We start from the raw sequence: 24,472 nt of genomic DNA, 5'->3' as shown, positions 1-24,472 counted from the left end.
CAAGAGGTGAAGAAATTCCAAACCATATTCATTTTGCAGTGGCAGTGCACTAACACTTTAGGTGGAATGATGTACATGACAGCCAGAAGATTAAAAAAGGGATGTTCAGAGTTTGGTACACACCTACCAAGTGTCAAAGCCCAGACAAGGACTTGTGAGTACTCACCTGTTCCCCATACTGCAGGCTACGAGACATGGATTTCAGAGTCTTAACAATCTGAGCTTTTGTTGCAGATGGGCTCTCCAGGGTCTCAAGACCAACACCTTCAAGCAGCTTCAGAAGATAAGGGACCAAATCTGCTTTCAAAGCCTGCAAACATACCCAAATGAGTTGTCTTAACAGAGACAGGAAGTTCCATACAGAATTTTGATATCACTAGCATTAGTGTGAACCAGAAGTGCCAACAGCTATTACTACAAATGCCAAGATGAGTCCATTTTTCCTGAGCTGTATGAATACAAACAAGAAAAAGCAAAGATACTGTCCAGCAATTCTGCTCTATCTAGGTGTAAACTCAGTTGAATTAGTTGGCATTCCACTTCACTTTCTCAGAGGACACAACACTACCCTGTGCATTAAGCTTCAATGCTCAGGTAACATCCTTGAACAGGTCTGCTTTTTAGACAAAACACTTTTCCAACAAGAAAAGCACATTAGTTAAGTGTCCAGGAGGCTCCCCAGATGCCATTTAAGTTGAACAGTTTAAATACACCACATTTCTACAGTCTGAGATTGTACTACTTACTTGGGCTACTAAGTCAGTTTGTTCCTTCTGAAACATTCGATTCAGTGTTTCACAGGCTATCCCAACCACATCCGATCTCTTCTTCATTCCATTCATGAGAGGGCCAATGGTCTCCAGTGATGCCATCGCTCTAACACAAAGCTGTAGAGAGAGAAACATCCTGAGGACTCTACTTTGTGCCAAGATTAATGGTTATTGCAGGTATGGTCAGCCAACACCACACATTTCTCAGTGTTTGATCTAGCAATTCTCCATTAATTAGCTATAGGTCCCTGCTCACTTGCAACACCATACTTACAGTTGGAATAGTCCTTTTAGGAACACTACTAAACAATACAAGTACCTCCAGCTATGCTTTTCTCCCCTCAAGCATTTAAATGATTCAGTACCTCATTGTCTGACAATATGTGCATGACACGAATGGCACTTTTAGGAATGGCATTGTTCTTGTGATTCATAGCCTGGATTATCTTGTGAAGATGACCAAGAGGAGGAACTTGATCAGCTAGCTGAGGCTGGGCACTGAACAGGCACACAGTTGCTGTGGTAATGGTTTCTAAAGTTTCCCCCTGCAGAAAATTGAAAATCAACAGAAAATGTAAGTTGTAAAAACTTACATAAGAAAAAGTAAAGCCTTATGTATCATCGTAATAACAACATTTCTCACTTGCTTTGCATTATATTTTTTTGCCTTAATGCTTGTATATCATTTTGCTCTCAAACTGTTAAAACAAAAGTGAAGAACATGATTATCAGCTCCAATAGTGGCAAACATTCACTAGTTCCACAAAGACAGATCACACAGGAATTCCTAAGCAGTATTTCTAATGTATTGAGAATCCAGTGTATCTGGCTAAGGTGCTAGGTGGAAGCACTGATAGCATGGATGTTCAGGTGACCACCTGAATTCCTAAAGGATTCTGCAAGTCTGTGCAGAAGCACTCATCATACTCTGTGTATTCTGCCTGCCTCTACAATCTGCTGTCACATCTTTGTAATAAAGGTGCCTGTTTTATTCAACATGCTAGTTAGCTTCCATCCCGCAAGTCTGACACAGAATCTGTCTGAACACTGTTTAAAAATTAATTTTTAAACTGCAACACATTTGCTGTACTCATTACACTAAGGTGGCAGCCGTAGTCACATAATTTATACCAGAGTGGGAACTTAGTGTTGCAGAAGGACAACAAAAGTCTCAAGAACAGAAAATTTTTAGGTGATGTAGAACAAGTGCCATTTTTTTAGGTCGGTCAGTCATGGAATAATTAAAAGACACTTCATTTGTTAAGCCTCATCTCTAGCACAAAGTAAGTATCTAAGACTTAACTGAAGCTAATTCTATGGCTTCAGGAACTTTAAAAACCTTGACTCATGTTCAAAAGTTGCCTAAACATATCAGCACACTTTTAGAGAGAGTCAGAAAGCAGACAGAAAGCCCCATTTATGATGGGAATAAAATGTGAGAATCTAAGCTTATCAGAAACGAAAAGACTAAAAACTTAAGAATGCTAAACAAATTCAAAGCACAGAATCAGAAAAAAAATCATCTTACATGGGGGTTATTTTTCTCCAGTAGTTCAGTAAACTTTTCCAATAGTGCAATGAGAAATTCTCTTGGTTTCCGTAAAACCCAGGCCGGCTGGGCAATAAAAATCCTGAGGAAGACTCCCCCCACTGAAAGTTCACCTTCTGCCTCACCATACACCACAGCAAAGTCTTCAGGCAGCTGTTGAATTGTAAAGTAGAAGTTATTGACAAGAGTATTTGAGAGACCTAAAATTGTTTCTCTAAGTGGGCAGGGTCACTAACTGTATTCTCCGAAACAGAGCTGTGCAAGCCAACAAACCCTTCATCTTGAAAGAACATGAGGTAAGAAGTGACAGCAGAAAGAACAGTGCAGTGCAGGCAGGACCACTACAGTGAACTTTTCTTTCAAAGAACACAATTAACTGAACCTACAACTGCAACAGTGGCAAACCCTAGTCCAAGAGAAGCACCAGCAATGAGGCTGATGATACAACAGCTCTTTCCTTCCTTGCACACTTCAGGGAAAGATTTCTCACCATCACTCCAGGGAAGTTCTCAGTTTTCATCTGGATCAAAATAGACATTATGATGTGTTCAGAAACTGGTTTAATGTTGAATTAGAGGGCTGTTGGAAGGAAGTAATGTCTAGCTTTTCACAGATACTGGGAATCACTACATGCTGAAACACCTCATTGATGGGACTGATGCAAGGGAATGGCTTAAGGACTCGAATATTTTTTGAGACCCAGTGACTTACTAAAGTTACTTCACATTTACCAAGAACAGGTTTACTATGGCTATGTAGTGACAGGACTTTTTCCAGCAAGCCAGTGATGTCTCAATATTCTCCTTTGTTGCTGACTTTTGATGAGTTTTAGAATCACCTAAACTATCAAAATGTTCAGAGTACGCTGACAGTGGTTTTATCTATAAGTGTCTCATTTCAAGCTGCAAGCTAGTAACAATAGCATCAATTCAACATTAAACCACTTCTGTTCTCAGTTATGAACAATTATGTTTACAGCACAGCAGTGAACTCCTGTTAGTACTTTAAGAAAAAAGCCTGTTAAGAGTCCAATACAAGCATCTATTATCATGTGGCTTACAGCCTCCCTGGACACACCCAAAGCAGAAACAATATACTTTTACCTTCCAGTTAGTGTCAGGGTTGTCCCTCTGAAGTTTAAAGTGCCTTTAAAAAGAAAGTAAGTTTTAATGAGCAGTAAATGAAGCAGTTGTCTTCTCTACATGACACCTTAGTCTCCCTCCATCATTGTGCAGCAGCTCTAGTTCCTAAGCTCCGTTCTACCCCCATTGTATCCCTCCAAATCCTACTGCAGTGAGCAAATATCTGGACTGTGCACAAACTGCACCTGCATCACTGACTTACTGGTACAGTACATAAACAATGAACAAGTTTATTTCACTGAAGTCTGGCTTGCAAGAATTCTACTTTTTAGAGGCAGAGCCCTGTCTCACAGTTCTACAGCTACTCTGGTTCACTGCCAAAGAGTGTCTCAGTTAAAGATAACTGAGTCAGAAGGTTTCCACGTACTCAAGCATCATTTCTCGAACTGTTGTTGATACTTTCTCTCTGGAGCTGTCATTCCAAATTAATTCTGGATTTTCATGGGTTCCCTCAAAGATATGAACAGCAGCTTCAGGGTTGTCTCTCATGGCATCCATGAAGACTCCAGGTAAAAATTTCATTAGAGTGATTCTAACCTAGAAGGGATGAACATAAATGACACTTAGTCTATCATATGACTAACTGACAGGACAAGCTCACAGAAATAGAAAACTCTACAATGTCCAACTGTCTTTAATGCAAGAATTACCAAGTGCTAGACTACAATACCACAAAATAAAATAGTGCCATCATTTCAAATAGCAATAGCCAGTGACACTGAAATCTAGGTCTCTACTGTAAAGTCATTACAAATGGAAACCAAACTGCTTATACAAGTTACTGTACATACAACAGTTTCTAGAAGTCTGATCACAGATTAGAAGTTAAATTTTGAAAAAGCCTTATTGCTCCTTACATGAGTCTTTCAGACACAGAAGAGGATTTTTTTGCTCACCTTTAGAAAGATGCAGGTAATATTAAGAAAAAGTTCCAACATGAGCTGTTAAGATTCTTACCTTTGGACCCACCAGCTTATCTGCAGTCATTTTAGCAAAAAGCTCTGCCGTTTGGGCTCGGACCTGTGGATGAGTTGAGTTGCAAAACATATCTAATAAGTAGATCAAAGCACCTGTAACAAAGAGATAGGGAGCATCCAATTTAGTATATTTTTCTGGTCACAAGTAGTAGAAAATCTCCAATTCCACACTGATTATTTTAAAGGGAAGAGTGGCCACTCCATGCACTTTAAGCCCATTGTTGAAGAAACAGTTGCTTTCTGTGTAGTACTGTACCTTTTGCCATGGCCTCTTTAATTATTTTTGTGCTAGATGTCAGAGCATACAAAGTTTCAAGGACAAGCTGCCGACCTGTCAAAATAAAGAGCATTTAAGAACTTTGTGTCACAGAGAATGGAGAAGGGAAGATAAATGTAACTGATCTCAACAGAAAACTGTATCAAAACTGCAATAAAGCTTCAGAAAATTACAAGCTTAGGGATTTCTGCCTACATTACATTAGTTAAGGAATGTCAAATCAATCCCACATTCCAATACAGCATAACTTCTTAATTAGATGCTAATTAGCTAAATTCCCAGGAATAATTTGTCCATGGAACACTACACAATTCAGAAGTAATCAGAGTATCTGTATTTTCTATGTTTCAGGTCACACATTTAAGACAAAAAACTGGTCATACACAACATTTTTGTAATCCATCCTTTGGATATGATAGTCACTAATGTCTAAATCAGCTGACAGAAGTGACTTAGTATATCACAGGGCCTGTGATGACAGAGATGGTCTAAATTTTCCTTCTGTTTAAAAAAATTATCTATTTCCATTCCTGCTTCCTGTCATCTTCTTAAAAAAAAAATGGTGATTCCTGTTTGGTAGCTCTGCTTTTCTTATCTAGCAAGGGAATAACTGATAGCTAAAGAAAGGACTGGGCATAGAAACACCATGCTTCACTGAGGATGTATTGCAGTACTGTCTTTACTGCTCTCATTAATAGCTGAGCAACTGGAATGGAGCACAGCAACAGCTGGGAAGCCTGAGGAAAGCTTTGTTCCAATATATAGGTGTTCTTACTGTAGCTTCTATTCATAATCCAGCTCTCTATCTTATAAAGCTAACAAGACCATTGTAACCTAAAACTCAGAGCTAATTTCAGCTGCATTCTTATAAATTCCTGAGTTGGAAACCCTTTCCCTTGCAAGATGGAGAATCCTATGGTACCTACTTGAAGGTAAGGAATGCAGGAGTGCCAGTAAGTTGGCAAGGACCATTGCCTCAGCAATGTTGTTAACACATTCTTGATTACTTGTTACTATGTTCACTACCTGCAAAAAGATCAGAAACAGCACTTGATTATGCTTCAGCTATTCAGACACTTCAGAAAACCCAGTGTATGAAGTCAGCCAATTCACTGGCCACCAGAACTGGTATTTACAACATTTATTCCTGCCACCAAATTGTTTTGTCACTTCAGGCAAGAAGGATGCAAAGACACATGCATGACACATGTTCCTCCAAGGAGGAACTGACACCTTGGAACCCCAATCTTAGCATTTTTAGATGCTACTCTAACAGCTACACAATCAGGTTTGTTTATGGTGATTACATAAAGCATCCAGACAGGAAGGTTGGGAGTTTGTGGGGGTTGGTTTGTTTTTTGGTTGGTTTGGTTTTTACCTCCAGAGCCAACTGCTGCACCAGGCCAGCTCCATGAACACGCAGAAGGGAGAATATCAACTTAAAGTGCCCTATGCATTCACACTCAGAACCTGCAAGAGACCAAATAAGTTACTCTCCATGCCAGCCAAAGCATTCACTGAAGACCAATTCCCATGCCCATATTTCACTGTACAGAGAGATGTTACAGACTACAGAGCTGCATGTAGTCAGCCACAGAAGCTTCAATAGCTCATACAGGACAGCATCTGCTACAGAGTTAGAAGATTATGGACTCCTCTCTATTAATCTAGCTTCCACAGAATTTCAGGTCAATAATTTTTCAAAAACAAGAGGGTAACTCCCCACTCTAAGGAAAGTAAGCGATGTAATTCTTGGGCTACCTAGTTACTTGCATTCTTATAAAACAACTAAACAAATTCTGTCATTTTATTTATCATTGACAATCAAAACCTATTGTCTTCAAAGACACTTGCCCTTTCAGAATGCCCCAGCTCAGAGCAGGCTTGCTGTCTCCAGCAGGAGCAGCTGCCTTCAGGTTTATAATTGCAAGCACGGAGAACATCCCAACCAGCTATTATTAGATGCCACAACAGTAACATGGTTTGCTTTCAGAAGTAGCATATAATACAGTAGGAAAACATCCTAATCATTTATCTCAGGCTTTTCCACTCTATACATTGATGTCTGCTCATTAAACTTTGCTGCCCACTCTCAAGAGCATCTTCTCCTCTTGCTTTACTACAACCCTAACACAGGTGCCATTTTGGTTAACTAGCACAAAGTACTCAGTTCAAGGAAGATTCTATGATGCAAGGAAGTTTAAAAAACAGTTGAAGATTCTTTGAAGGATTACAGAAAGTTTCTTTCAAGAAGTTTAAGTCTTCCTAGCAACAGCAGAATTGAATTACATTTGAAATCTAATGATTCAGATATGAAAATAGATAAGGCTTGAATTTAACCCAAAATTTTGCCACATTTACTGACAGTGTTTTCCAGATAAGGGAAAAAACCAGCAAGCTTATATGGCTTACTAACAATGTTAAAGTCTGTCAGCAAGGAAAAAAAGCTTCTTTCTCACTGGAAGACACAGACTACAGAGCTTCAGAGTTTTTAAGGCTGCCCACAGAAGAGTATACTGGGGAAGCTCAGTTTTAAGCCTACCTGGGTTGTGTTTTATGACGTTTCTCAGAGCCTCCAGGGCCATTTCAACTCTCCGTAAGCGATCTCCATGTTGATTGGACTCCACTTTCCCAGTCTGAGTTATCGCCATGAGCGTATGGAGGTACTGTGCTTGTGAGCCTACGTAATCCAAGAGGCTTGCAGCAAATGCTTTAGGGAGCTTTGAAGCAGAGATGACAGCATTTTTAGCTGTGTGGTGCAACAGTAGTCACAGTACAAGAAACTGTATCCAAGTAACTTCTACATTTCACATATTCCTTTCTTCCAGAAAGGCAGATCTTCTCTATGATCACTATAACACCTGGATCACATCAAACCCTATTTCTATCTACATATACACTTAAAAAGCTGCACTACTCCAACAGATCTGTGTTTGCCCATACATAGAGATTGACTGTAAAGCAATAGGCTCCTCCTGGAATTACTGAATCAACCCAAGTGTCTGCATCACAAGCTTGTAGAGAGAAGTCATTAAGACATCTGAAAAGCACATCCTGATGACAGACTTGGTCTCTTAATTTATTCTGCTCCAGTAAAGAGCTTTCTCATAACATGCTGATCTTGAAGGAAATTTCCATAACATTTTGTATTTCCTCCATTCTGTTTGCACTGACAGATAAACAGGAAGAAGTAGCATTCCAAACACTAGTTTTAACAGAAAATTTTTTAGCTACATCTCACCTCTAGTTGGAAGGTAGGGACCTCATTGTAGACTCTAACAAAAACCTCTCCCACAATAAGTTCCTTTGCATGGTCACTGAAGACAAAGTCAGATCCATAGCTCTTGTCACAATCACCCTTTAAGCAGAAATAAGCAGCACAAGCTCAGACAGAAAATCTTGTAGGAAGTATAAAGCTATAATCCTATCATGAAATAGGCAATACTTGAACAGAAAACTTAATGCTTCAGCAAGTCAGAAGCTCAGACTGAAACATAACACGAAATGAACAAGCAAAATCTTAGGGTTTTTTGTTTTCTTTTAAAAACTACAGAATGAAGAAAGTGACTTTGGGGTAGACAACAATGGATACTTGTATTAACCATACACTTGCATCCCTAGAGTATATAGAAAAACACAAAACAGTTTTTTTAAAAAATAGTACTGAGATTTAAAGTAAAGAATATCTTACTCTCTTAATCATGCTTTCTTGCTGAGATTCCAAAAACTCAATTAATTCAGCTCGTGTCCCGTTGTTCCAGATCAAGTAGGGGTTCTCTGTGTTACTGTTAAGCATCTTCAGAGTCTAAGAAAAGGAATTTACACAATGTAACACATTTACAACAATTTTGGACCGTTTTACACAATAATCAGCATGTTTCATGGTAATCTCATTAACAGCTAGACTAATTACACAAGTAAATTTAAAGTAGGAAACTTCCCATATAGGAAAAACATACAGAAAAAACAGCATGTGCAAGTTATGTGGTAAAGTGCAATCTAAATTTTAATTTTCTGTTTGTTCTGCTCTTAGACACACTTACTTCAGATTCTCCATCCATTTTTGACAGTGAGCAGCAACTACCTGCAGTATCTCTTTACAGATGACTTCCTTGGCACCACTTTTTAAAAGTTAAACTTAACCTTTGCTCTCCATCATCAATATGTCCTTAAGCCTTGAACAATTAACTCCACTTTTTTGTTCCTGTATTTGTTTTGCAAAAATTAGTCTATAAAGCACTGTTCCTGTCCATAGTGCTTGAGGCTCAATCAGTTTCTTTTCCCTGCAGTTACCTCAACTGCAAATAAAAATCACACTGCTGTTCTCAGTATCAATTTGGTCAAAGAGATTTCAGTGTTTTACAAGTGACCAGCTGCTCCTTTTATAAATCACTAGAGAAAGTTTTGGCCAACAGATGCTTACCTCAGTAGGACTGACCACAGCAAGTTTTCTTGCAATGTAGGGTGTCAACATTCCAGCCAAGCTTTTCCTGATTGCTGGGTTTTCAGGAGTAGCTTGTTCATCAGAAAGATACCCTCCAAGGCGACTCAGGGCCAGGAGACTGAGCTTAGCAAGGCTATTTGCTACCTCCTGAAAAATGTGGAGACAGTTTGAGAAAACCTAGAGCTTTCTTCTGATAGCAAAAATTTACTTTTATACTGTTTGATGTAGATTAAAAGTGTCTTGCACGAAGTCCATTAGAAATCATGGGCTTTGGCAGCTTTAACAGTTCAATGCTTTAAAAAACAAAACCAACAACAATAAAAAAAAACACTCAAAGAGTACTCATCACTTTACAAAAAAATCCCTTCTAAAACTTTCTGTTGATGTTACTCTTCGTGCTATTCAATGATTCTAACAAATATTTGAATACACTTGGTCTCTTAGTAAGAGATGGCAAACAACAGCCACTGATTGTTGACAGCACCTCAGCAACATTACCTGCTGGTTTGAATCTTCACTTTTCTGAATCCCGCTCTCCTCCAGTGTATAGTCATAGTTGAAGAGGTAACCCAGTAAGTACCACAGAACTCCAGCTTGGAACAAATGTGTTTGTAGCCAGTAATCTAAGGCAAAGGAGCTAACACACTCTACTCCTAAAGCAGCTACTCGTGGTATGGTCTGGGGGGAGAAAAAAGAAGTTTGCCTTAAAGTCTGTAACCGAAGAATGCCAACTGGTTTCTGTATATAAGATTTAAAAGCCCAAACTTGCTAATTCTGCAGTACTATCAAGCAACCCAGAGACAAGACTGAAGTAGACATAATTTCTGCAGCTGTAGTATTGGTAATCAACAACACGGCTAATTAGTCAGCATCTTTCAAAGGGAAGAGTACCTGAAAAGTTATTTCATATGATTAGAAAGAAGCATTAATGAACTGCTGGGAAAGCAACTCAGAAATGCAGCAGAGATTGCCAGGAGAGTTTTTTATGGCAATACACGTGTCCTGTAGGGACTAAAGAACACACTAGCATATACAGTCAATTGCTAGAATCTGGTTTTAGTCTCACATTTTCACACACCCCACATGAAAAGTTAAAGACAAGCTTTCCTTTCTTAATTCAGACAAAATTAATTATTTTTATAACATGAGGCAAGTTCAAAAGAGCTAAATGGCAAGAAAACTTCTTAAATATTGCTCCCATAGTTTATGCTGAATTTAGAGTCTATCTGCTTATGCAAGGCTTAGTTGTAGTACATTTGCTAATTAGGTACAGTAAGCCAAACTGCCTAATGTGCCAGTTAAAAGGCAAAAGTAGCTGAATTTTTAGAGGGGCTGCAGTTTAAATCTACAGTTTAAATGGATTCAAATGCAAGTATTGAAACAAGGCAATTGAGTTCTGTAACTCATGATTTGCTGGGATCTTACAGAAGGGTTTGACCAGGCACTCCAACTATGAGGAAAGGCTGAGAGAATTGGGTTTGCTCACTCTAGAAAAGAGAAGGCTTCAAGGTGACCTAATTGGGCCCTCAAGTACCTGAAGGGAGCCTGCACAAAAGAGGGAGAGTGACTATCTACAACTGTATGGAGTGACATGACAATGGGGAAAAGGCTTCAAACAGAGAAAGTAGGTTTAGACCAGACGTTAGGAAGTATTCTTTACTGTGAGGGTGGTGAGCCACTGGAACAGATTGCCCAGAGAAACTGTGAATGCCCCATCCCTGGCAGTGTTCAAGGCCAGGTTTGGATGCAGCTCTAGGCAATTTGGTCTAGTGAAAGGTGTCCCTGACCATGGCAGGGGAACTGGAATTAAAAGAACTTAATGTCTCTTCCAACACAAACCAATCTATGATTCCATGACTGTCTTATCTGCCCAAAAACCAGAATATTCCCCTAAACATTTAACAGTTAAACATCCATTTGGACAAAGGAAAGAAGCACTCACCTTGCCATAATACAGTAGTCTACAGAGGTCCTTAATTATGTTAGGCGTTTCTGTAATCTTCTCTCTGCAGTCCTCAAACTGAGCTGCAACACTATAACACTTACTAATGTATCCACATACCTACAAAACACAATGTTTTATTGGTTCCAAGAGGAGGAAAAATGCATATTTACAATTGTATTTTTTATATGTACAATACTAGATCAATGTTTTTATTATCTATACACACACATTTGTGTTTATTATCATATTATACATATATATACATAGTGCAATTTTCTGAGAAGACCATAGACTCAGTTAAAGCTGCTGCTTTAAACTCACCTGTACAGACATATCATCTGGCTTGCTAGATCGAGTCAAGACTGCTACACAACGATTAAATGCCTCTTGCAATACCTGTGAGGATTGGATGATGCACAAATTCAGTCACAACAAAAAGGGGTAAAAGCCAGCAAAACCAAAACATTAGCTGGTAAAGTCATTTGTAATGGCTGAAAGGAAGCATTTGACAAAAATCTGCTGCCTGCATAAGTGGTATGTAGTGCAAAATTCCTTGTAAGTACTAGTAATGATGCTTTAAGAGCTGACAGTCTTCTCACATGTGAGCTAATACCTCAGTCAGTGCACACATGACACTAAGCTGTGTGGGAGTGTGGATCTCCTGGAGGGCAGGAAGGCTCTACAGAGGGATCTGGATAGGCTGGACCAATGGACCAAGGCTAGCTGTGTGAGGTTCAACAAGGTGAAGTGCTGGGTCTGGCACTGGGGTCACAACAACCCCATGCCGTACTACAGGCTGGGGGCAGAGTGGCTGGAAAGCTGCCTGGCAGAAGAGGAGCTGGGGGTGCTGCTCAACAGCCACTGAACATGGGCCAGGGTGTGCCCAGGAGGCCAAGGCAGCCAAGGGCATCCTGGCCTGGATCAGCAACAGCGTGGCCAGCAGGGCCAGCACAGTGATTGTCCCCCTATACTCAGCACTGGTGAGGCTGCACCTTGAATGCTGTGCTCAGTTTTGGGGCCTCTCTATGAGAAAGAGATTGAGGTGCTGGAGAATGTCCAGAGAAGGGCAACAGAGTGGGGAAGGTTCTAGAGTGCAAATCTGATAAGGAGGAACTGAGGCAGTAGGGGTTGTTTAGCCTTCAGAAAAGTAGGCTAAGGAGAGACCTCATCATTCTGTAAAGCACCCGAAAGGAGGCTGCAGCAAGGTGGGGATTGGTCTAATTTCCCAAGAAACAAAAGGACAAGGAGAAATGGCCTCATGTTGTGCCAGGGAAGGTTTAGATTGGATATTAGAAAAAATTTCTTCACTGAAAAGGTGGTCAAGCACTGGAACAGGCTGCCAAAGGAAGTGGCTGAGTTGCCATCCCTGAAGGTAATTAAAAAGGCATGAGGATATGATTTAGTGGGACTTGTCAGTGTGGGGATTAACAGTTGGACTCTATCTTCAGCATCTTTTCCAACCCACATGGTTCTAATACTGTAATATGTGCAATGAAAAGGCATTCTGCTCAAGTGACTTGTTCACATTTATCTATTCTTTCACATAAAAAATGCAGCAGTTCTGTAAAGGAGTAGAGAAACCTTGTATGTAGCTTGTTTACACACAGTTCAATAGACAAGCCTAGGTCTAGAAAAGGGTATATTCTGCAAGATGTTTCTCCTACTGTATCCAGAATATCTGATATGTTAAGAATAACAGGTGTCTCAGGACCAAAAGTGATTCTCAATTACATCTGATTTCCCAGGCATTGAGGATCTAAGATTTCTAGCTATGGAAAAGTTAAGACTAAAAGCATGCATTTCAACACTTTTCTTTACATATACCTCAATTCCACTTTCTCTTCTCAGTTCTTCTGCATTTAATGCTGAACAACTGACAGTATGAAAAGCAAGCTCTGTAGCAGCAGGCAACAATGGAGATTCTTTGGAAAACAGAAGGTCATCTGATGTTTCAATGGTAATGGTCTTAATCAGCATAGGATAGCCTGCATACTTGTAAGGTTTCAAATCTGAAAGAGGAAGAAAGTCCAAGTTTATGTATATGCACAGTCTAAGCAATCTAAGCCACCACAAAATTATTGGTGGAAGATATAGCAGGTATACAGGGACTAGGAAACGAAGGCAAACACCTAGGGAATCTGGAACAAGACTGAGCACTCCACGCAACTGAACTCCTCATCACATGGAACTGTTCATGCTAGAAGCTAACAGAGCTTCACAGGAAGAACTCATTAAAGATCAAAAAGGCTTATCTCCAGCTCAGTAAGCCCCCAAGGTCAAAGCCTTCCCTTTCTCCAGAGAAACTCAAGTATAGCTTGGTCTCTGTCTTGGGCCAGGACTGACTAACAATCAGCCTATGAGGACCTTCTCCAGTTTGCCACAACAATTTTAAGTTTCAAACTGCATTTTTCATTCCTGTAGAATTCCATGGTGCTAAAGCATAATTTCATTTTTCATATGGAGCCAACTGCAAGCCAACACATTTAAGTCTATACCAATGCTGTCCCTAGCTCCACATAATTGACAGGACTAGGACTGCACTTAAGGTTCTTAGTTTACCATTATACTGTAACACTTAAAAAGCAAAACATGGTTGGCTCTGCAAGACTTGGACATGGCAGCAGCTACCAGCCTGGGACTGTAGCTGGAGCCAAGTGTTAGGATGCCCTAGCTATCCCCCTTTCCCAACTGAGCAATGAGATAAGTTGTGTTGCAGCACACTCACCCAAGGACTCCAACACTGGTCAGGATTTGAAAGAATGGCTCACTGTTAATAGCCAGATATATGTGCATAACCAGCATCTGGGTGACTGAGTACTAGTGAGGATTTTTCTGCACAGACAGAACTCTCCGTACAGAGGAAGATTCAAATTGATTAGTACTGGAGCAGAGCACTACAAAGAGCTATTCATGCTGTTATGAATTAAGTTTTACTGCAGATTAGTTTATTTCCTAGAAGAAAAAGTACTAATTTGAAGCCCTATACCATAACTACATAGTGCTGTGGCAAGTCAGAAACCAGATCAACAGAGCACAGACTAAAGAAGAGAGGAGATTAAAGCTGACTGAAATGACCACTAAAAAAATGAACATAAAACACTGAGGCAGCATGCTTACCTTCCTTATGCCTGTTGAAGAGGATGCTTTGAGTTTTCAAGATCAAAATTATGTTTTCTGGATCTGGCCCATCTATCACCTTGGCAGACTTTGTGCACAGAAACTCATATGCTTTATTAACTTTTTCAAACATATCCTGCCAATAAGGAGAAACAGCTGTAAGTGTTGTTAAGAACACCCTAAATTACTGGAGCGTAGTTTAAGTGCAAGTAAAATAGAGCATTTCAGGTTACTAGCAACAGCACTAACTTTGCTGCCTCACTGCACTCAAGGAAATACTGCAAACACTGGTTGATAGAATAGTTTTCTTTTGTCTCCTGAACTCTGCCCCAGGCAAGAGACTTTTAAGTCAATCATACTATGACAAAAGCAGTAAGTACAGCTGGATTGTGAGAATGGGCAGAGGATGCAGTCAGTCTCCACAATGGAACAAGTAGCTCATTTAGATCCTGTGTAACTCCCTAAACAAGACCATTTCTGAGATATGAGTCTGATCTGACTACACCAGTTTACTGTAGAAATCCTAAATCCTTGAATGGTATTAGTTAAATTATTAATCTGTAGCATTAATCTGTATTTTATCATTCATCTAGAGCACAGCTTTTAAAAGGAAGAAAGACAATTTAGGTGCGCATTTCAAAATTCTTAATATATGTAAGAGCAGAATATGTTCCCATTTTATTAACACCCCAAATTTGTGCTGTACATACCCTGCCTTCTGGATTCTTGTCTGGGTGGTATTTTTGAGCCAGCCTGAAATAAGCTTTCCTGATCTTACTTTCATCATTCCTGCAATAAAACAAGTTCCATCAATTACACTTAATAACAAAAAAACCTAAAACAACCATGGCAAAACAAGCCTGGGGTTCTGAAAACAGTACTAACACTAAGTGCAATTGAGTAAAAACTACAAAGCTCTCCTATTTCTTTTTTAAAACTCTGCTTCATCATCTTACACAGAATGGGGGGTAATTGTGTTGTCACAATAGGAAGAAATTTTAAAGACTGAAAGTATTTTAATACTTTCAAGGTGCTCAAAGTCCCTCAATACTTTAAATGAAGTATCCAAATGAGCTACAAGTGTTGAAAGTTAGTATTTCACCATTGCTGTAAGTGCACTGTTCTTGAAGTATAAACAAACTGCTGTTGGTTCACTTCTAGAGACCTGAAGTCAGAAACCAGTGGGAAGACAGTACACAAAAAATTCTAAGGGTATAATCACCAAGAAAAAAAGGCAATATGGGGGAGGGAGAAGGATGATTACACAAAAAAGCTCCTTTGAACATACTCTAGTTCTGCTATATTTTTTGCTCACTATGGTTAAAGCTTGTCCTTTAAAAGAGCAAAGCTCAGAACATTCTTTTCCCCATTTTCAGGTTATCTAAACACTTTAACAATTGTTTTCTCAAACATTGGAATTGTACTTCCAAGCTTTGTATCTTTTTAGCAAAGCAATCCTCCACTGTGAAAGAAGCAGGTGCTACACGTGACTGAGCTGGTACCACTAACTCATTCCATGTACCAAGTTAAGAAACTTCAGTTTGTTCAGTGCATGGAGTTTATATCAAAGTATTTACATAACTTTAAATCCTGAAGACAACTTACTGGCCTTGTCCTCTGGGTAGGTTAAGAACTTCATAGGCATCATCTATTGACATGGTAGGTGGCTTCTTCTCCACCTCCTTCTTCCAAGCTTCTAGGGTATCTTTCAACAGTTTAACCTCAAGAATTACAATTTATTAGTGTTTAATTTATGCTGACACCAGTATACATAATTTTTAATAAAATGCTGTTTTACTAAAGAATCCTGTATTTTATTCAAGATAAAAGCACCTTGAGACTAAAATAACTATGTAAGAGTAAAATTAGAAGATGGCGAATCACTTAAATAAGACACAGCTCAAATCATGATACTATAGAAACTGAAAAGCTGCGTGAATAAATAAAGCTGCTTAGACAAATCTAGTCCATAGACTTGTACCAAAAAGATCTCTTCAGTTAATGTACTGACATGTTAGCTTGGTTTCTCTTGCAGCATGGACAAATAAGAACCCCAAAGTCACGATTTCCATTCTCTCTCCCTGCCCCCAAAATATGATTCACTGAAACACTCCCTGAAGTTGCTTGGATGCTTGAGTTTGCTATTCAAGTACCACAAGAAGGATACACTTATTGAGATTGCTATGTGGAAAGAACACTATGCTGCTTCAAGATAAAGCAGGGTTTAATGTATTTACTTGTGGACCAAAATTCACGATAAAGGAGTTACTTGCAACAGACCTAGCACTTGATTTTGTTAACTTTTAGGACTGAAAGTCCTAGTACTTTTTCATTAACTTTTAGGACTGAAAGATCAAGAACTAAATGAATCCTAAAATACTTCTTACTTACTGGATCTTTAATTGGCCAGTCTGGAAATCTAAGTGTATCACAAAGATGCTTGAGGTAATAAATGTTACAGAACAGCTCATTTTCCAATTGGGGATAGTTGATAACAGGGATGGGACAGTATTGGTAGAGGGCTCTTGTATTGCTTTGAAGACGAGGAGTGAAGTCAGCAAGATGAGCAGCAATCTTCTCGATCATTAGACGCCTAAAAGTGACAAAGTTTAGTTTAACACTTGCCCAGCAGTCCTTAATCCTCACTCACTGCACAAGCATGTTCAATGATTTCCTCTGAAAAGGTTTTCCTTAGAAGTTTCCCACATTTTAGTAGGGATTTAGAATAGGACTCTCTCCTATTCTATTAGAGAGCTATTTAAACACCATGAAAATTAGTGTATTAAATCAATTAAAAGTGATATTTTCCTTTTCTCAACACCTCTTTACTTTCTGGAAGACCTAATATGTACTAGAATATTAGAGGTATATCACACAGATAGGTGCTGATCATAAAAAAGTACATATAAATGAGTAAGTATAAAGCACTTCACATACACAGTCAAGCCTCCAATCACAGAAGGAACTTACTCAAGACATTCAGGGAAATATTCCCCTTCCCACTGCCAATTCTGCTCTCCCCTGCCCTGGTTATTTTTGGTTGAAGCAGAGCAGGATACTGCCCTTGCAGAAGGCAAACAAGGTGAAGCCATTGAATCCAGGTATTTTCAGCTTTCTTTAAGAACATCAAATACCTCTTCAAGATAACCTGTAGTTCAGATTTATTTGGCCCTCTGACAGAAAACAGTTACCTCATTTCATTGCTCCAAATTGCTTCCGGAGTGTCAAATTCTCCAAGGAATATCTCCGAAAATTTTTCTGGTTCATAGTTTTCTAAATAACACACCATTGCTTCAGGAAGAATATGTCCAAGTATACTTCTTTGAACTATATCTTGACTTTTTGTCTACAGAAGAGATCACATGGTCATCTCAACAATAATTGAATTCTGTCTTGCTTAATAATTTGAGACCTAAAAACTCTCCCCCTTTTCCCTTATAGTAGATAAATTCTAGTTAAAACATCTACAGGTAGTCTGCAAAACTATTTGGAAACAGAGTTAGTTACTGTTGCAATTTACTCACTTCTTCAGACTTGAAAGCTTGTTTTGTATGTGTGTATTTCAAAAACCTAGAAGAGAAACAGCAGTTATCTTCTTTTTGTTTGATACTTAGGTACTCTTGAATAGTAGCAGACCAACACAGTCCAGCTGGCAGGTATTACACATTTACTTTGAGATAAAAGAGTAACTGCAACAGATGTATGAATTTATTAAGTACTAAGTTCATTAAAACCTTGGGAACTCCACCAAGCTAAGCACTCCTGTTATAAATCTTGCCTCATGTTCATCATTTCAGTTTGAAAGTCTTACTCCTGAAAGCTGGTTTTCTACACACACAAAAAAAGATGCTATAGAGACACAGACAACCTCTGCTCTGTTAGATCATCACTGCAGGGATGACACAGGATTATTTTAAAGTGCTGACAGTTCTATTACACCAGTCATCCTGGAAGCATGCAATCATTGCCCAATGCATTTCACTGTCCAAGAGACTTAACTGGAATTGTAGGACAGTTTTTTATAAACTACTGCATTTAGAAGAAAAGTACTGACAAGAACGGCAGTAGCTACCTAAATATGCAGTGCATTATCCAGCAGTACAGACTGTTTTAACTGTTTTAGGCTTCAATATTGAAAGAGGTTATTATATTTTTTAAACTCTTTCAATAGCTGTCTACCATCAAAAACTACATCAGCATATATGTAGCCTGTGTTACTACTTTTTAGTGTTTGTAAATGGCTTATTCTACAGTAAGACATGCCTAGTTGTACTGTTAGAACTGTGTCATCAGACACATTCTCATTCCCTCTCTGGAAGGGTAAGAAATTCATTTTTGTGACTGACTAGACCATGTGGAGGCAATTCTTCTAGAAGAATTTCATGTTGGTTCTAGCAAGCCACATTCCCCAGAGCATGTAGAGATGTAGGGCAGCAGTCCTGAGCATGACTGGTCAAGAGGTGCTTTTGGCTGTTCTTTTTCCTCACCTTGCAATAGGAAGTACATTGGAACCTGTGTACATCATGATGAAGAAGAATACTCCACTCAGATAAAAACGAGGTAACTGAGGGTTGTCTTGCATGACATGAGAGAGCAATACAGCAACTTTTTCCACCAGGATAGGATCAAAGGTCAGTAATAGCTGAAACCAAACACAAGCATTTATATTAGCTGCAAGTAATCTAACCAAAATTGAAGTTTTAACAAATTCTTGGGACAACCCAGAAATTTACAGGTATTACAGTTAAAGAATACTTCAGCTTAAAAACAACAAGTGTCAGTCAAAAAACATTTAAAGGGACCTCTGGAGATCATCTTGTCAAAGCCCTCTGCTAAAAGTGTGATCTTCTAGACTTGGTTGATAAAGATCATGTCCAGGTGGCTTTTCAGTTTCTCCAATGATGGAAATATTTCCTTAAGAGATATTGGCTGAAAAGCATGAAATTTGCAACAACACCCTATGAAATTAACAACTGCTTGATCAGGAACCTGCACAATATTACAATTGTTCTTCGATGCATTTATCCCACCTGAAGTATTCACACGAGGAAGACAGAGCAAGTGAAACTTTCACTCATTCAGGCATATTTTTGAAGAGTTACTTACCTGAGTAATATGAGGAAGGCAAGTACTATCTGACAGCAGCCTTTTCACTCTAGGCAGAGGTCTTATAATAGCATTATCTTGATCCCTAAAAAAATCAAGTAGTACAGCAGTAAGCACACGTGTGCTTTTTCTCTTTCAAGAACAAAGAATTTTATTAAGCATCAATATTAGACTATTGAAGCCATATTCTTATCTTTTTTGTTAACTTCAAAGTTTGTCGTTAGACTTGGTAAGTGTGGTTAAGTGTCCTGCATTAAAGCAGTTTTGTTTAAGTTAAACAAGAGCCTGTCTATAGCATTAGAAATGCACATAGCTTATGCATTCATTCCCGCAGTTCCCTTCACAATATTAGTATTGTCTCATTTACAAACTCTCTATTTGCCCACAGAATTAATTACTACCATGTAAAAGGCTCTTTAATAGAGCTTCTCAATGTACTACTTTCTAAGAAAAGCTTTAAGACAGGATTTATTAATTCATGCATCTGCTAGATAAAGTTAACCCCTTCTGCTGAAAATCACTGTTTACCTGCTGGGAAAATATCCACACATGGTGATGAGCATGTTGAGGACAAGTGTGGCAAGGTCAGTCTCATTCAACACAGGCTGCCCACTGGCAAGCAGGCACCACTTCAGCTGAGGGATGACCTGTAAGGGTCTCCAGCCATCCATACCCTGAGCCCAGCAACGAGTTTTTGAAGTCACCTTCCCATCATTCCATAGTTCCTGCATCTATTGCAAGATTACAGATGAATTTAGTTTATTCAGCATTCAGAGCCACCTTTGCTCCTAAACACTCACACTCATGACAAGCTTTTAACTGCTATATGGCAGACTCCTATAGTTGCATGAAATTTCAATGTGTTTATAACACTGTCATAGAATCACGAAGAAGACAGTGTTGATTATGTTGAGACTAACTGAGGCATGGAGGGGTAGGCAGTCTTACCAAAAAGGCTGCAGTTTTTGGCACTACATCAAGTCTCTTATCTAACTAAAGAGTTACTTGGAGAACATTCTTTAGCATTGTTTATGGTCCCTCTCACTGTTTGAAACACATCCAGGCACCAGGACAGAAATAATTTGTCAAGTTGTGAGTCTGAAGCTGACAGGTACCTCTTGAAAGCTGTAAGGACCACTCCTTTCTTTGTCAGCATTGCCAAAGTACCATTCTTTCTCACTCTCCCTCTTCGCATCAGGTGCTGCCTCAATCACGTTGCTCTAAAAGTTGATGTTTACAAGAACAGCTTTAGCTTCACAGTGCAAATATCACATTTCTACAGGAAATGTGAAAAGTACATTGATTTTGTTAAGAATTGTCCCTTTCACAGAGCAACATATGGGTAGTAAGAAACAAAGGCCCTGTACCTGCAAAGGGACTGTAGCTCTGCTCGTGTGAAGATGTGCCAGAGTAAGAAGATCTACAAGGATTCTGATACCATTTGAATCCATAAGGTCCTTCACATTTCTCTGTTAACAAATGAACTGAGTTACCAAAAGCATTTTCTAGATAAGCATTGCTGCAATTAAGTATTGCAGCGTTTTATTCAAAAAAGAAGTGACCACAAAAAAAGTCAAATCATTCTCTAAAGCGACTGGATTTGGTGCAATCACCACAATATCTACACGTTTCCTTCAGCCTTCTCACCAGTAAATAACAGCAATCACATTCCAGAAAGCTGTAGCAAACATTGTTCTAAAACTTCCTCAATACTTGAATTTTGGTACAAGTTAACTCTGAAAGATTACTTCAGACTATTTTATAGAGTCAAGACTGCTGAACTGCTGTTAAGTGTACATGTCCACCTTACCTTATTGAGGATCAGCTTGTTGAGGAACAGGATCAATCTGTCCCGCTCCAGCCTGTCAGTGCACTGTTTTAGTAGAAAAGAACAACTTAGTATATCACAGCACATACTGGAAGTTCCCTTGAAAAGTTAACACAGTTGCAGCTGCAAATCCCCATATTGTTTTTTTCACGCCCAGAAAAACTGATGACTATTAAATGTTAAGTTTCATGCACAGCTAATAAAGGTAGTTTTCTGCCACTGAGGAGCAAAGGCCTTGCTGCCCTCCAACACTGATGTTGCCCTGGATCAAATCCACTATTCTGCCAAGTCTACAGTCCTATCAGGACTATGTTTGGATTCCCAGTGAACCAGTTAAAACAAGCACAAGAAAAAAAGAGAATGCTTTTAGTCAGCAGACAGGATCTTTGATATTTCACCCCTGGTGAGATTACCAAGGCTCAAGGCAAAATAACAACAGACTACCCTGGTTCAGTTTCACTTACAACAGCCAAAACTCATGCTGATGCAAGGAAAGAACTCCTCCTTCAGACTCCATGGAAATTTATTTTTGCAAGCTGAATCAGTTGTCAGACATAAATTAACAAACACTTACTAGGCAAAGCAGCTACTACTACAAATCTAATCCACCACATGTGCTCATCTAAAGCTGTCATTTCATTAGGTCTGGGGCTATGACTTGAAGTCAGTACTTTGAAATAATGTGATATGGAACAACACTCTCCTCTCATAAAGCTTCTGCATTTTTCAAAAGCAAGCTGAAGTTACATCTGCATTTTGTTGGCCTTAAAGAGACTAGTTTGAAACATCTCTAGGATCAGCAAGGTTTTTTTAGTTAAACTTTAATGAAACTAAAACAAAGGGAGATTCTAAGAACAGCTGTTGACAGCATGGAAAAAAGTATTCACAAGCTGTAAACCCAAAACCTGAGTTTCACAGTAACTGAAAGATCTGAATGTATGTTGGACTAGCAGTATGCTAACTACTATATCCAGTAATTTAACATCATTCTTACCCTTTCTAACATTCCAACAATGTACTTAGTATCAGAAAATGGTCCTATTTCTTCATGACACCTTCCATAAACAATGGCCAATGCTTGCAGACACAAGCATTTCATATTCACTTTTGGGGTAAGCAAGAAGCGATGGTAGAGTTCATTGAAGAATTCATATCTAAAAAAGAAATGAGATTTTAGAAAAGAAAACAAACACAGACCCCAGGAATGAGATAAGGTTTTAATAATGACTCACGATCTTTTGATTGCTCCACTCTCTTCAGTTTCATCTTCTTCCAGCAGTAATCTTAGATAATAATCCCCTATTTTTATTTCCTCAGAAAGGCACTCATATTTTACCTGTAACACAGAACACCTTACTTAACAACATATATTGTTTCTCCTTCTGTAAGATTTTGCTCACAAAACAATACTGAGCTTGATTGCATCTTAAAACTCAACAAGGTTAGCAACCTCTCCTAAGCTGTAGGAAAACTGAAATCTGCAGGTTTTCTGTTAAAGAAACACATCCACAGAACAGAACTCACTGGCTATTGCTGCCCCCCTGAATAAAGGAAGCTTCTCATCATACTGAAATCTCCATTTCCAGACTTTAACTAACTTGTTTCTAATACCAGCTGGTTTTAGTAACTAAACTTGGATAACACATGATGCATTCAGTGACTCAAGTTTAATAAGTACTTATTCCACTGCAAGGTATTTCACTTAATGTTACTGCAAGTATGAAATACAAGCATGACCTAATTACTAGTTATACTTGCTATTCTGCTGGATAATAAAAGCCTAGAGGCATCAGTTCACAAAACAAGAATCTGAAGCAAAATTGCCCAATAAAAGCCATCATTAACTTCAGAGCAACTACATTAAATTTAACAAATGCCTCAATGTTCAGTGGTAACAAGAATTTGGAAGCACTTCAATTAGAGGTACTTCTAACATACAAGAAAAACCACTGTAGAGTGGCTTTTGTTATTTATAGTTTGCAGATTACTGTCATGAGGCCACAAAGTTATCTAAAGATTTGATCACAGCATTACATACAATGATATCCCACTAACTGGTATGCTTTCAGAGGAGTATCAAGCCACCATCCTCCTTGGCAAAGTGACAGCTTTCACAGTTGATAGAAAAGCCTTTGTCACCACTATCTATTCAAATATTTACAGCATAGTCCAATAACATCTTCACTACTATTTAAAAGCAAATCTGTGAGACAGCAGCTGTTCAATCCAGTCCCAAAGTATCCTGGCTTGTAGCTGCAAGAATGCTACTGCTACATTCCAGCAGCATAAAGCCACACAGAAGCATAGGGTACATGGGGGAAGTCTGCATTACTAAGCTTCAAATCTGTACTTCTGATTCTGTCCCAGTTTGCAGCTCTAAAAAGTTGGGATAGCAGACACTGACACCCAGAAGTCCTGACCTATACCTGAAGGAAGCTTTGAAACACAAATGACAGCGCAAGAAATATTAATCTAAACCCAGTCTTAGCTATTTCCTGTATCAATATAAGAAGCAACCTGTAGTTGTGTGATAGGGATAAACTGCATACATAAAACTGCTCTCTCATAAAACATTAGCCTGGTGTCTTGCAGTTCTTCCTGATTTGCATAGGAGCCAGCTGAAAAATTCCTCAAACCAAGTTTGCTCTTATGTCACTAACAGTTCTCAGCTCAAATGTCACTAGAAAGCTATACTCTAACAAGGATGGCAATGGGAATATCTAAGGAATATCTTGCAGTTAAATTTAAGGGTGGCCTTGCTTTGCTTAAGTGTTACACATTAATTAAAACCACATTTTTGTGTGGAACCACAACAATACTAGAGATAAGAGAACAGTACAGGAAGTGTTTATTAGCATATTACTTGAAAACATCTTGCAAGATGATTTGAGAAAGCCAATCAAGACCATATTGCTATAATTTACAATGCAACATGTTTTAGGCCCATAAGCTATTCATGATTTGGCAAGCCAGTATTTAACAGATACAGGATTACTGAAACATGAAGGAAATAAAGACAAACTTGTTATCAGGAAGAAGTGACTTCTGAAACTACCCAAACCAATTCTGACAGAACACACTCAAAAACAAGTTTGAATTTATCTGGAAAACAGTGCAAGGACTAACTCTTGTCTTAATTCAAGAATACACCACGGGTTCTGATAAAAGTTTAATCTCTACAGCACCATTTGTTGGGTTAAAGAAGCTTCTGTTTTGCCCAGTGACACTGGACAGTAGTACCTGTTCACTGATTCAAGCCTTAGCAGTTGATCCCATAACCCCTAAAAAAATCTAGCTTGCAGTCAGAGATCATCAAC

At 38.8% G+C, this 24,472-nt stretch overlaps 1 protein-coding gene across 2 annotated transcripts in view; it reads right to left on the bottom strand.

Annotated features, from left to right (window-relative positions):
- DNAJC13 (DnaJ heat shock protein family (Hsp40) member C13) overlaps positions 1–24,472 on the bottom strand; it is a 56,294-nt gene that overhangs the window by 4,700 nt on the left and 27,122 nt on the right. For both annotated transcript variants that reach the window (XM_058820556.1, XM_058820564.1), the window contains 32 exons: positions 22,388–22,491; positions 22,150–22,309; positions 21,138–21,200; positions 20,695–20,796; positions 20,443–20,547; positions 19,856–20,058; positions 19,328–19,412; positions 18,709–18,863; positions 17,746–17,791; positions 17,413–17,567; positions 16,613–16,814; positions 15,827–15,942; positions 14,932–15,010; positions 14,222–14,357; positions 12,929–13,113; positions 11,426–11,500; positions 11,102–11,221; positions 9,658–9,837; positions 9,139–9,306; positions 8,407–8,520; positions 7,957–8,073; positions 7,258–7,435; positions 6,094–6,185; positions 5,642–5,741; positions 4,695–4,769; positions 4,419–4,531; positions 3,829–3,998; positions 3,423–3,465; positions 2,299–2,472; positions 1,136–1,315; positions 747–887; positions 167–310 (listed from right to left, as the gene is read on the bottom strand). In XM_058820556.1, coding sequence (XP_058676539.1) covers positions 167–310; positions 747–887; positions 1,136–1,315; positions 2,299–2,472; positions 3,423–3,465; positions 3,829–3,998; positions 4,419–4,531; positions 4,695–4,769; positions 5,642–5,741; positions 6,094–6,185; positions 7,258–7,435; positions 7,957–8,073; positions 8,407–8,520; positions 9,139–9,306; positions 9,658–9,837; positions 11,102–11,221; positions 11,426–11,500; positions 12,929–13,113; positions 14,222–14,357; positions 14,932–15,010; positions 15,827–15,942; positions 16,613–16,814; positions 17,413–17,567; positions 17,746–17,791; positions 18,709–18,863; positions 19,328–19,412; positions 19,856–20,058; positions 20,443–20,547; positions 20,695–20,796; positions 21,138–21,200; positions 22,150–22,309; positions 22,388–22,491 — 4,080 coding nt within the window. The remainder of the gene's footprint in view (positions 1–166; positions 311–746; positions 888–1,135; positions 1,316–2,298; positions 2,473–3,422; positions 3,466–3,828; positions 3,999–4,418; positions 4,532–4,694; positions 4,770–5,641; positions 5,742–6,093; positions 6,186–7,257; positions 7,436–7,956; positions 8,074–8,406; positions 8,521–9,138; positions 9,307–9,657; positions 9,838–11,101; positions 11,222–11,425; positions 11,501–12,928; positions 13,114–14,221; positions 14,358–14,931; positions 15,011–15,826; positions 15,943–16,612; positions 16,815–17,412; positions 17,568–17,745; positions 17,792–18,708; positions 18,864–19,327; positions 19,413–19,855; positions 20,059–20,442; positions 20,548–20,694; positions 20,797–21,137; positions 21,201–22,149; positions 22,310–22,387; positions 22,492–24,472) is intronic.

This window comes from Ammospiza caudacuta, chromosome 1 (genome assembly GCF_027887145.1).
Source record: "Ammospiza caudacuta isolate bAmmCau1 chromosome 1, bAmmCau1.pri, whole genome shotgun sequence".
NCBI lineage: Eukaryota > Metazoa > Chordata > Aves > Passeriformes > Passerellidae > Ammospiza > Ammospiza caudacuta.
The sequence above is the reverse complement of the archived record's forward strand: the minus strand, read 5'-3'. Positions and strand labels throughout refer to the sequence as shown.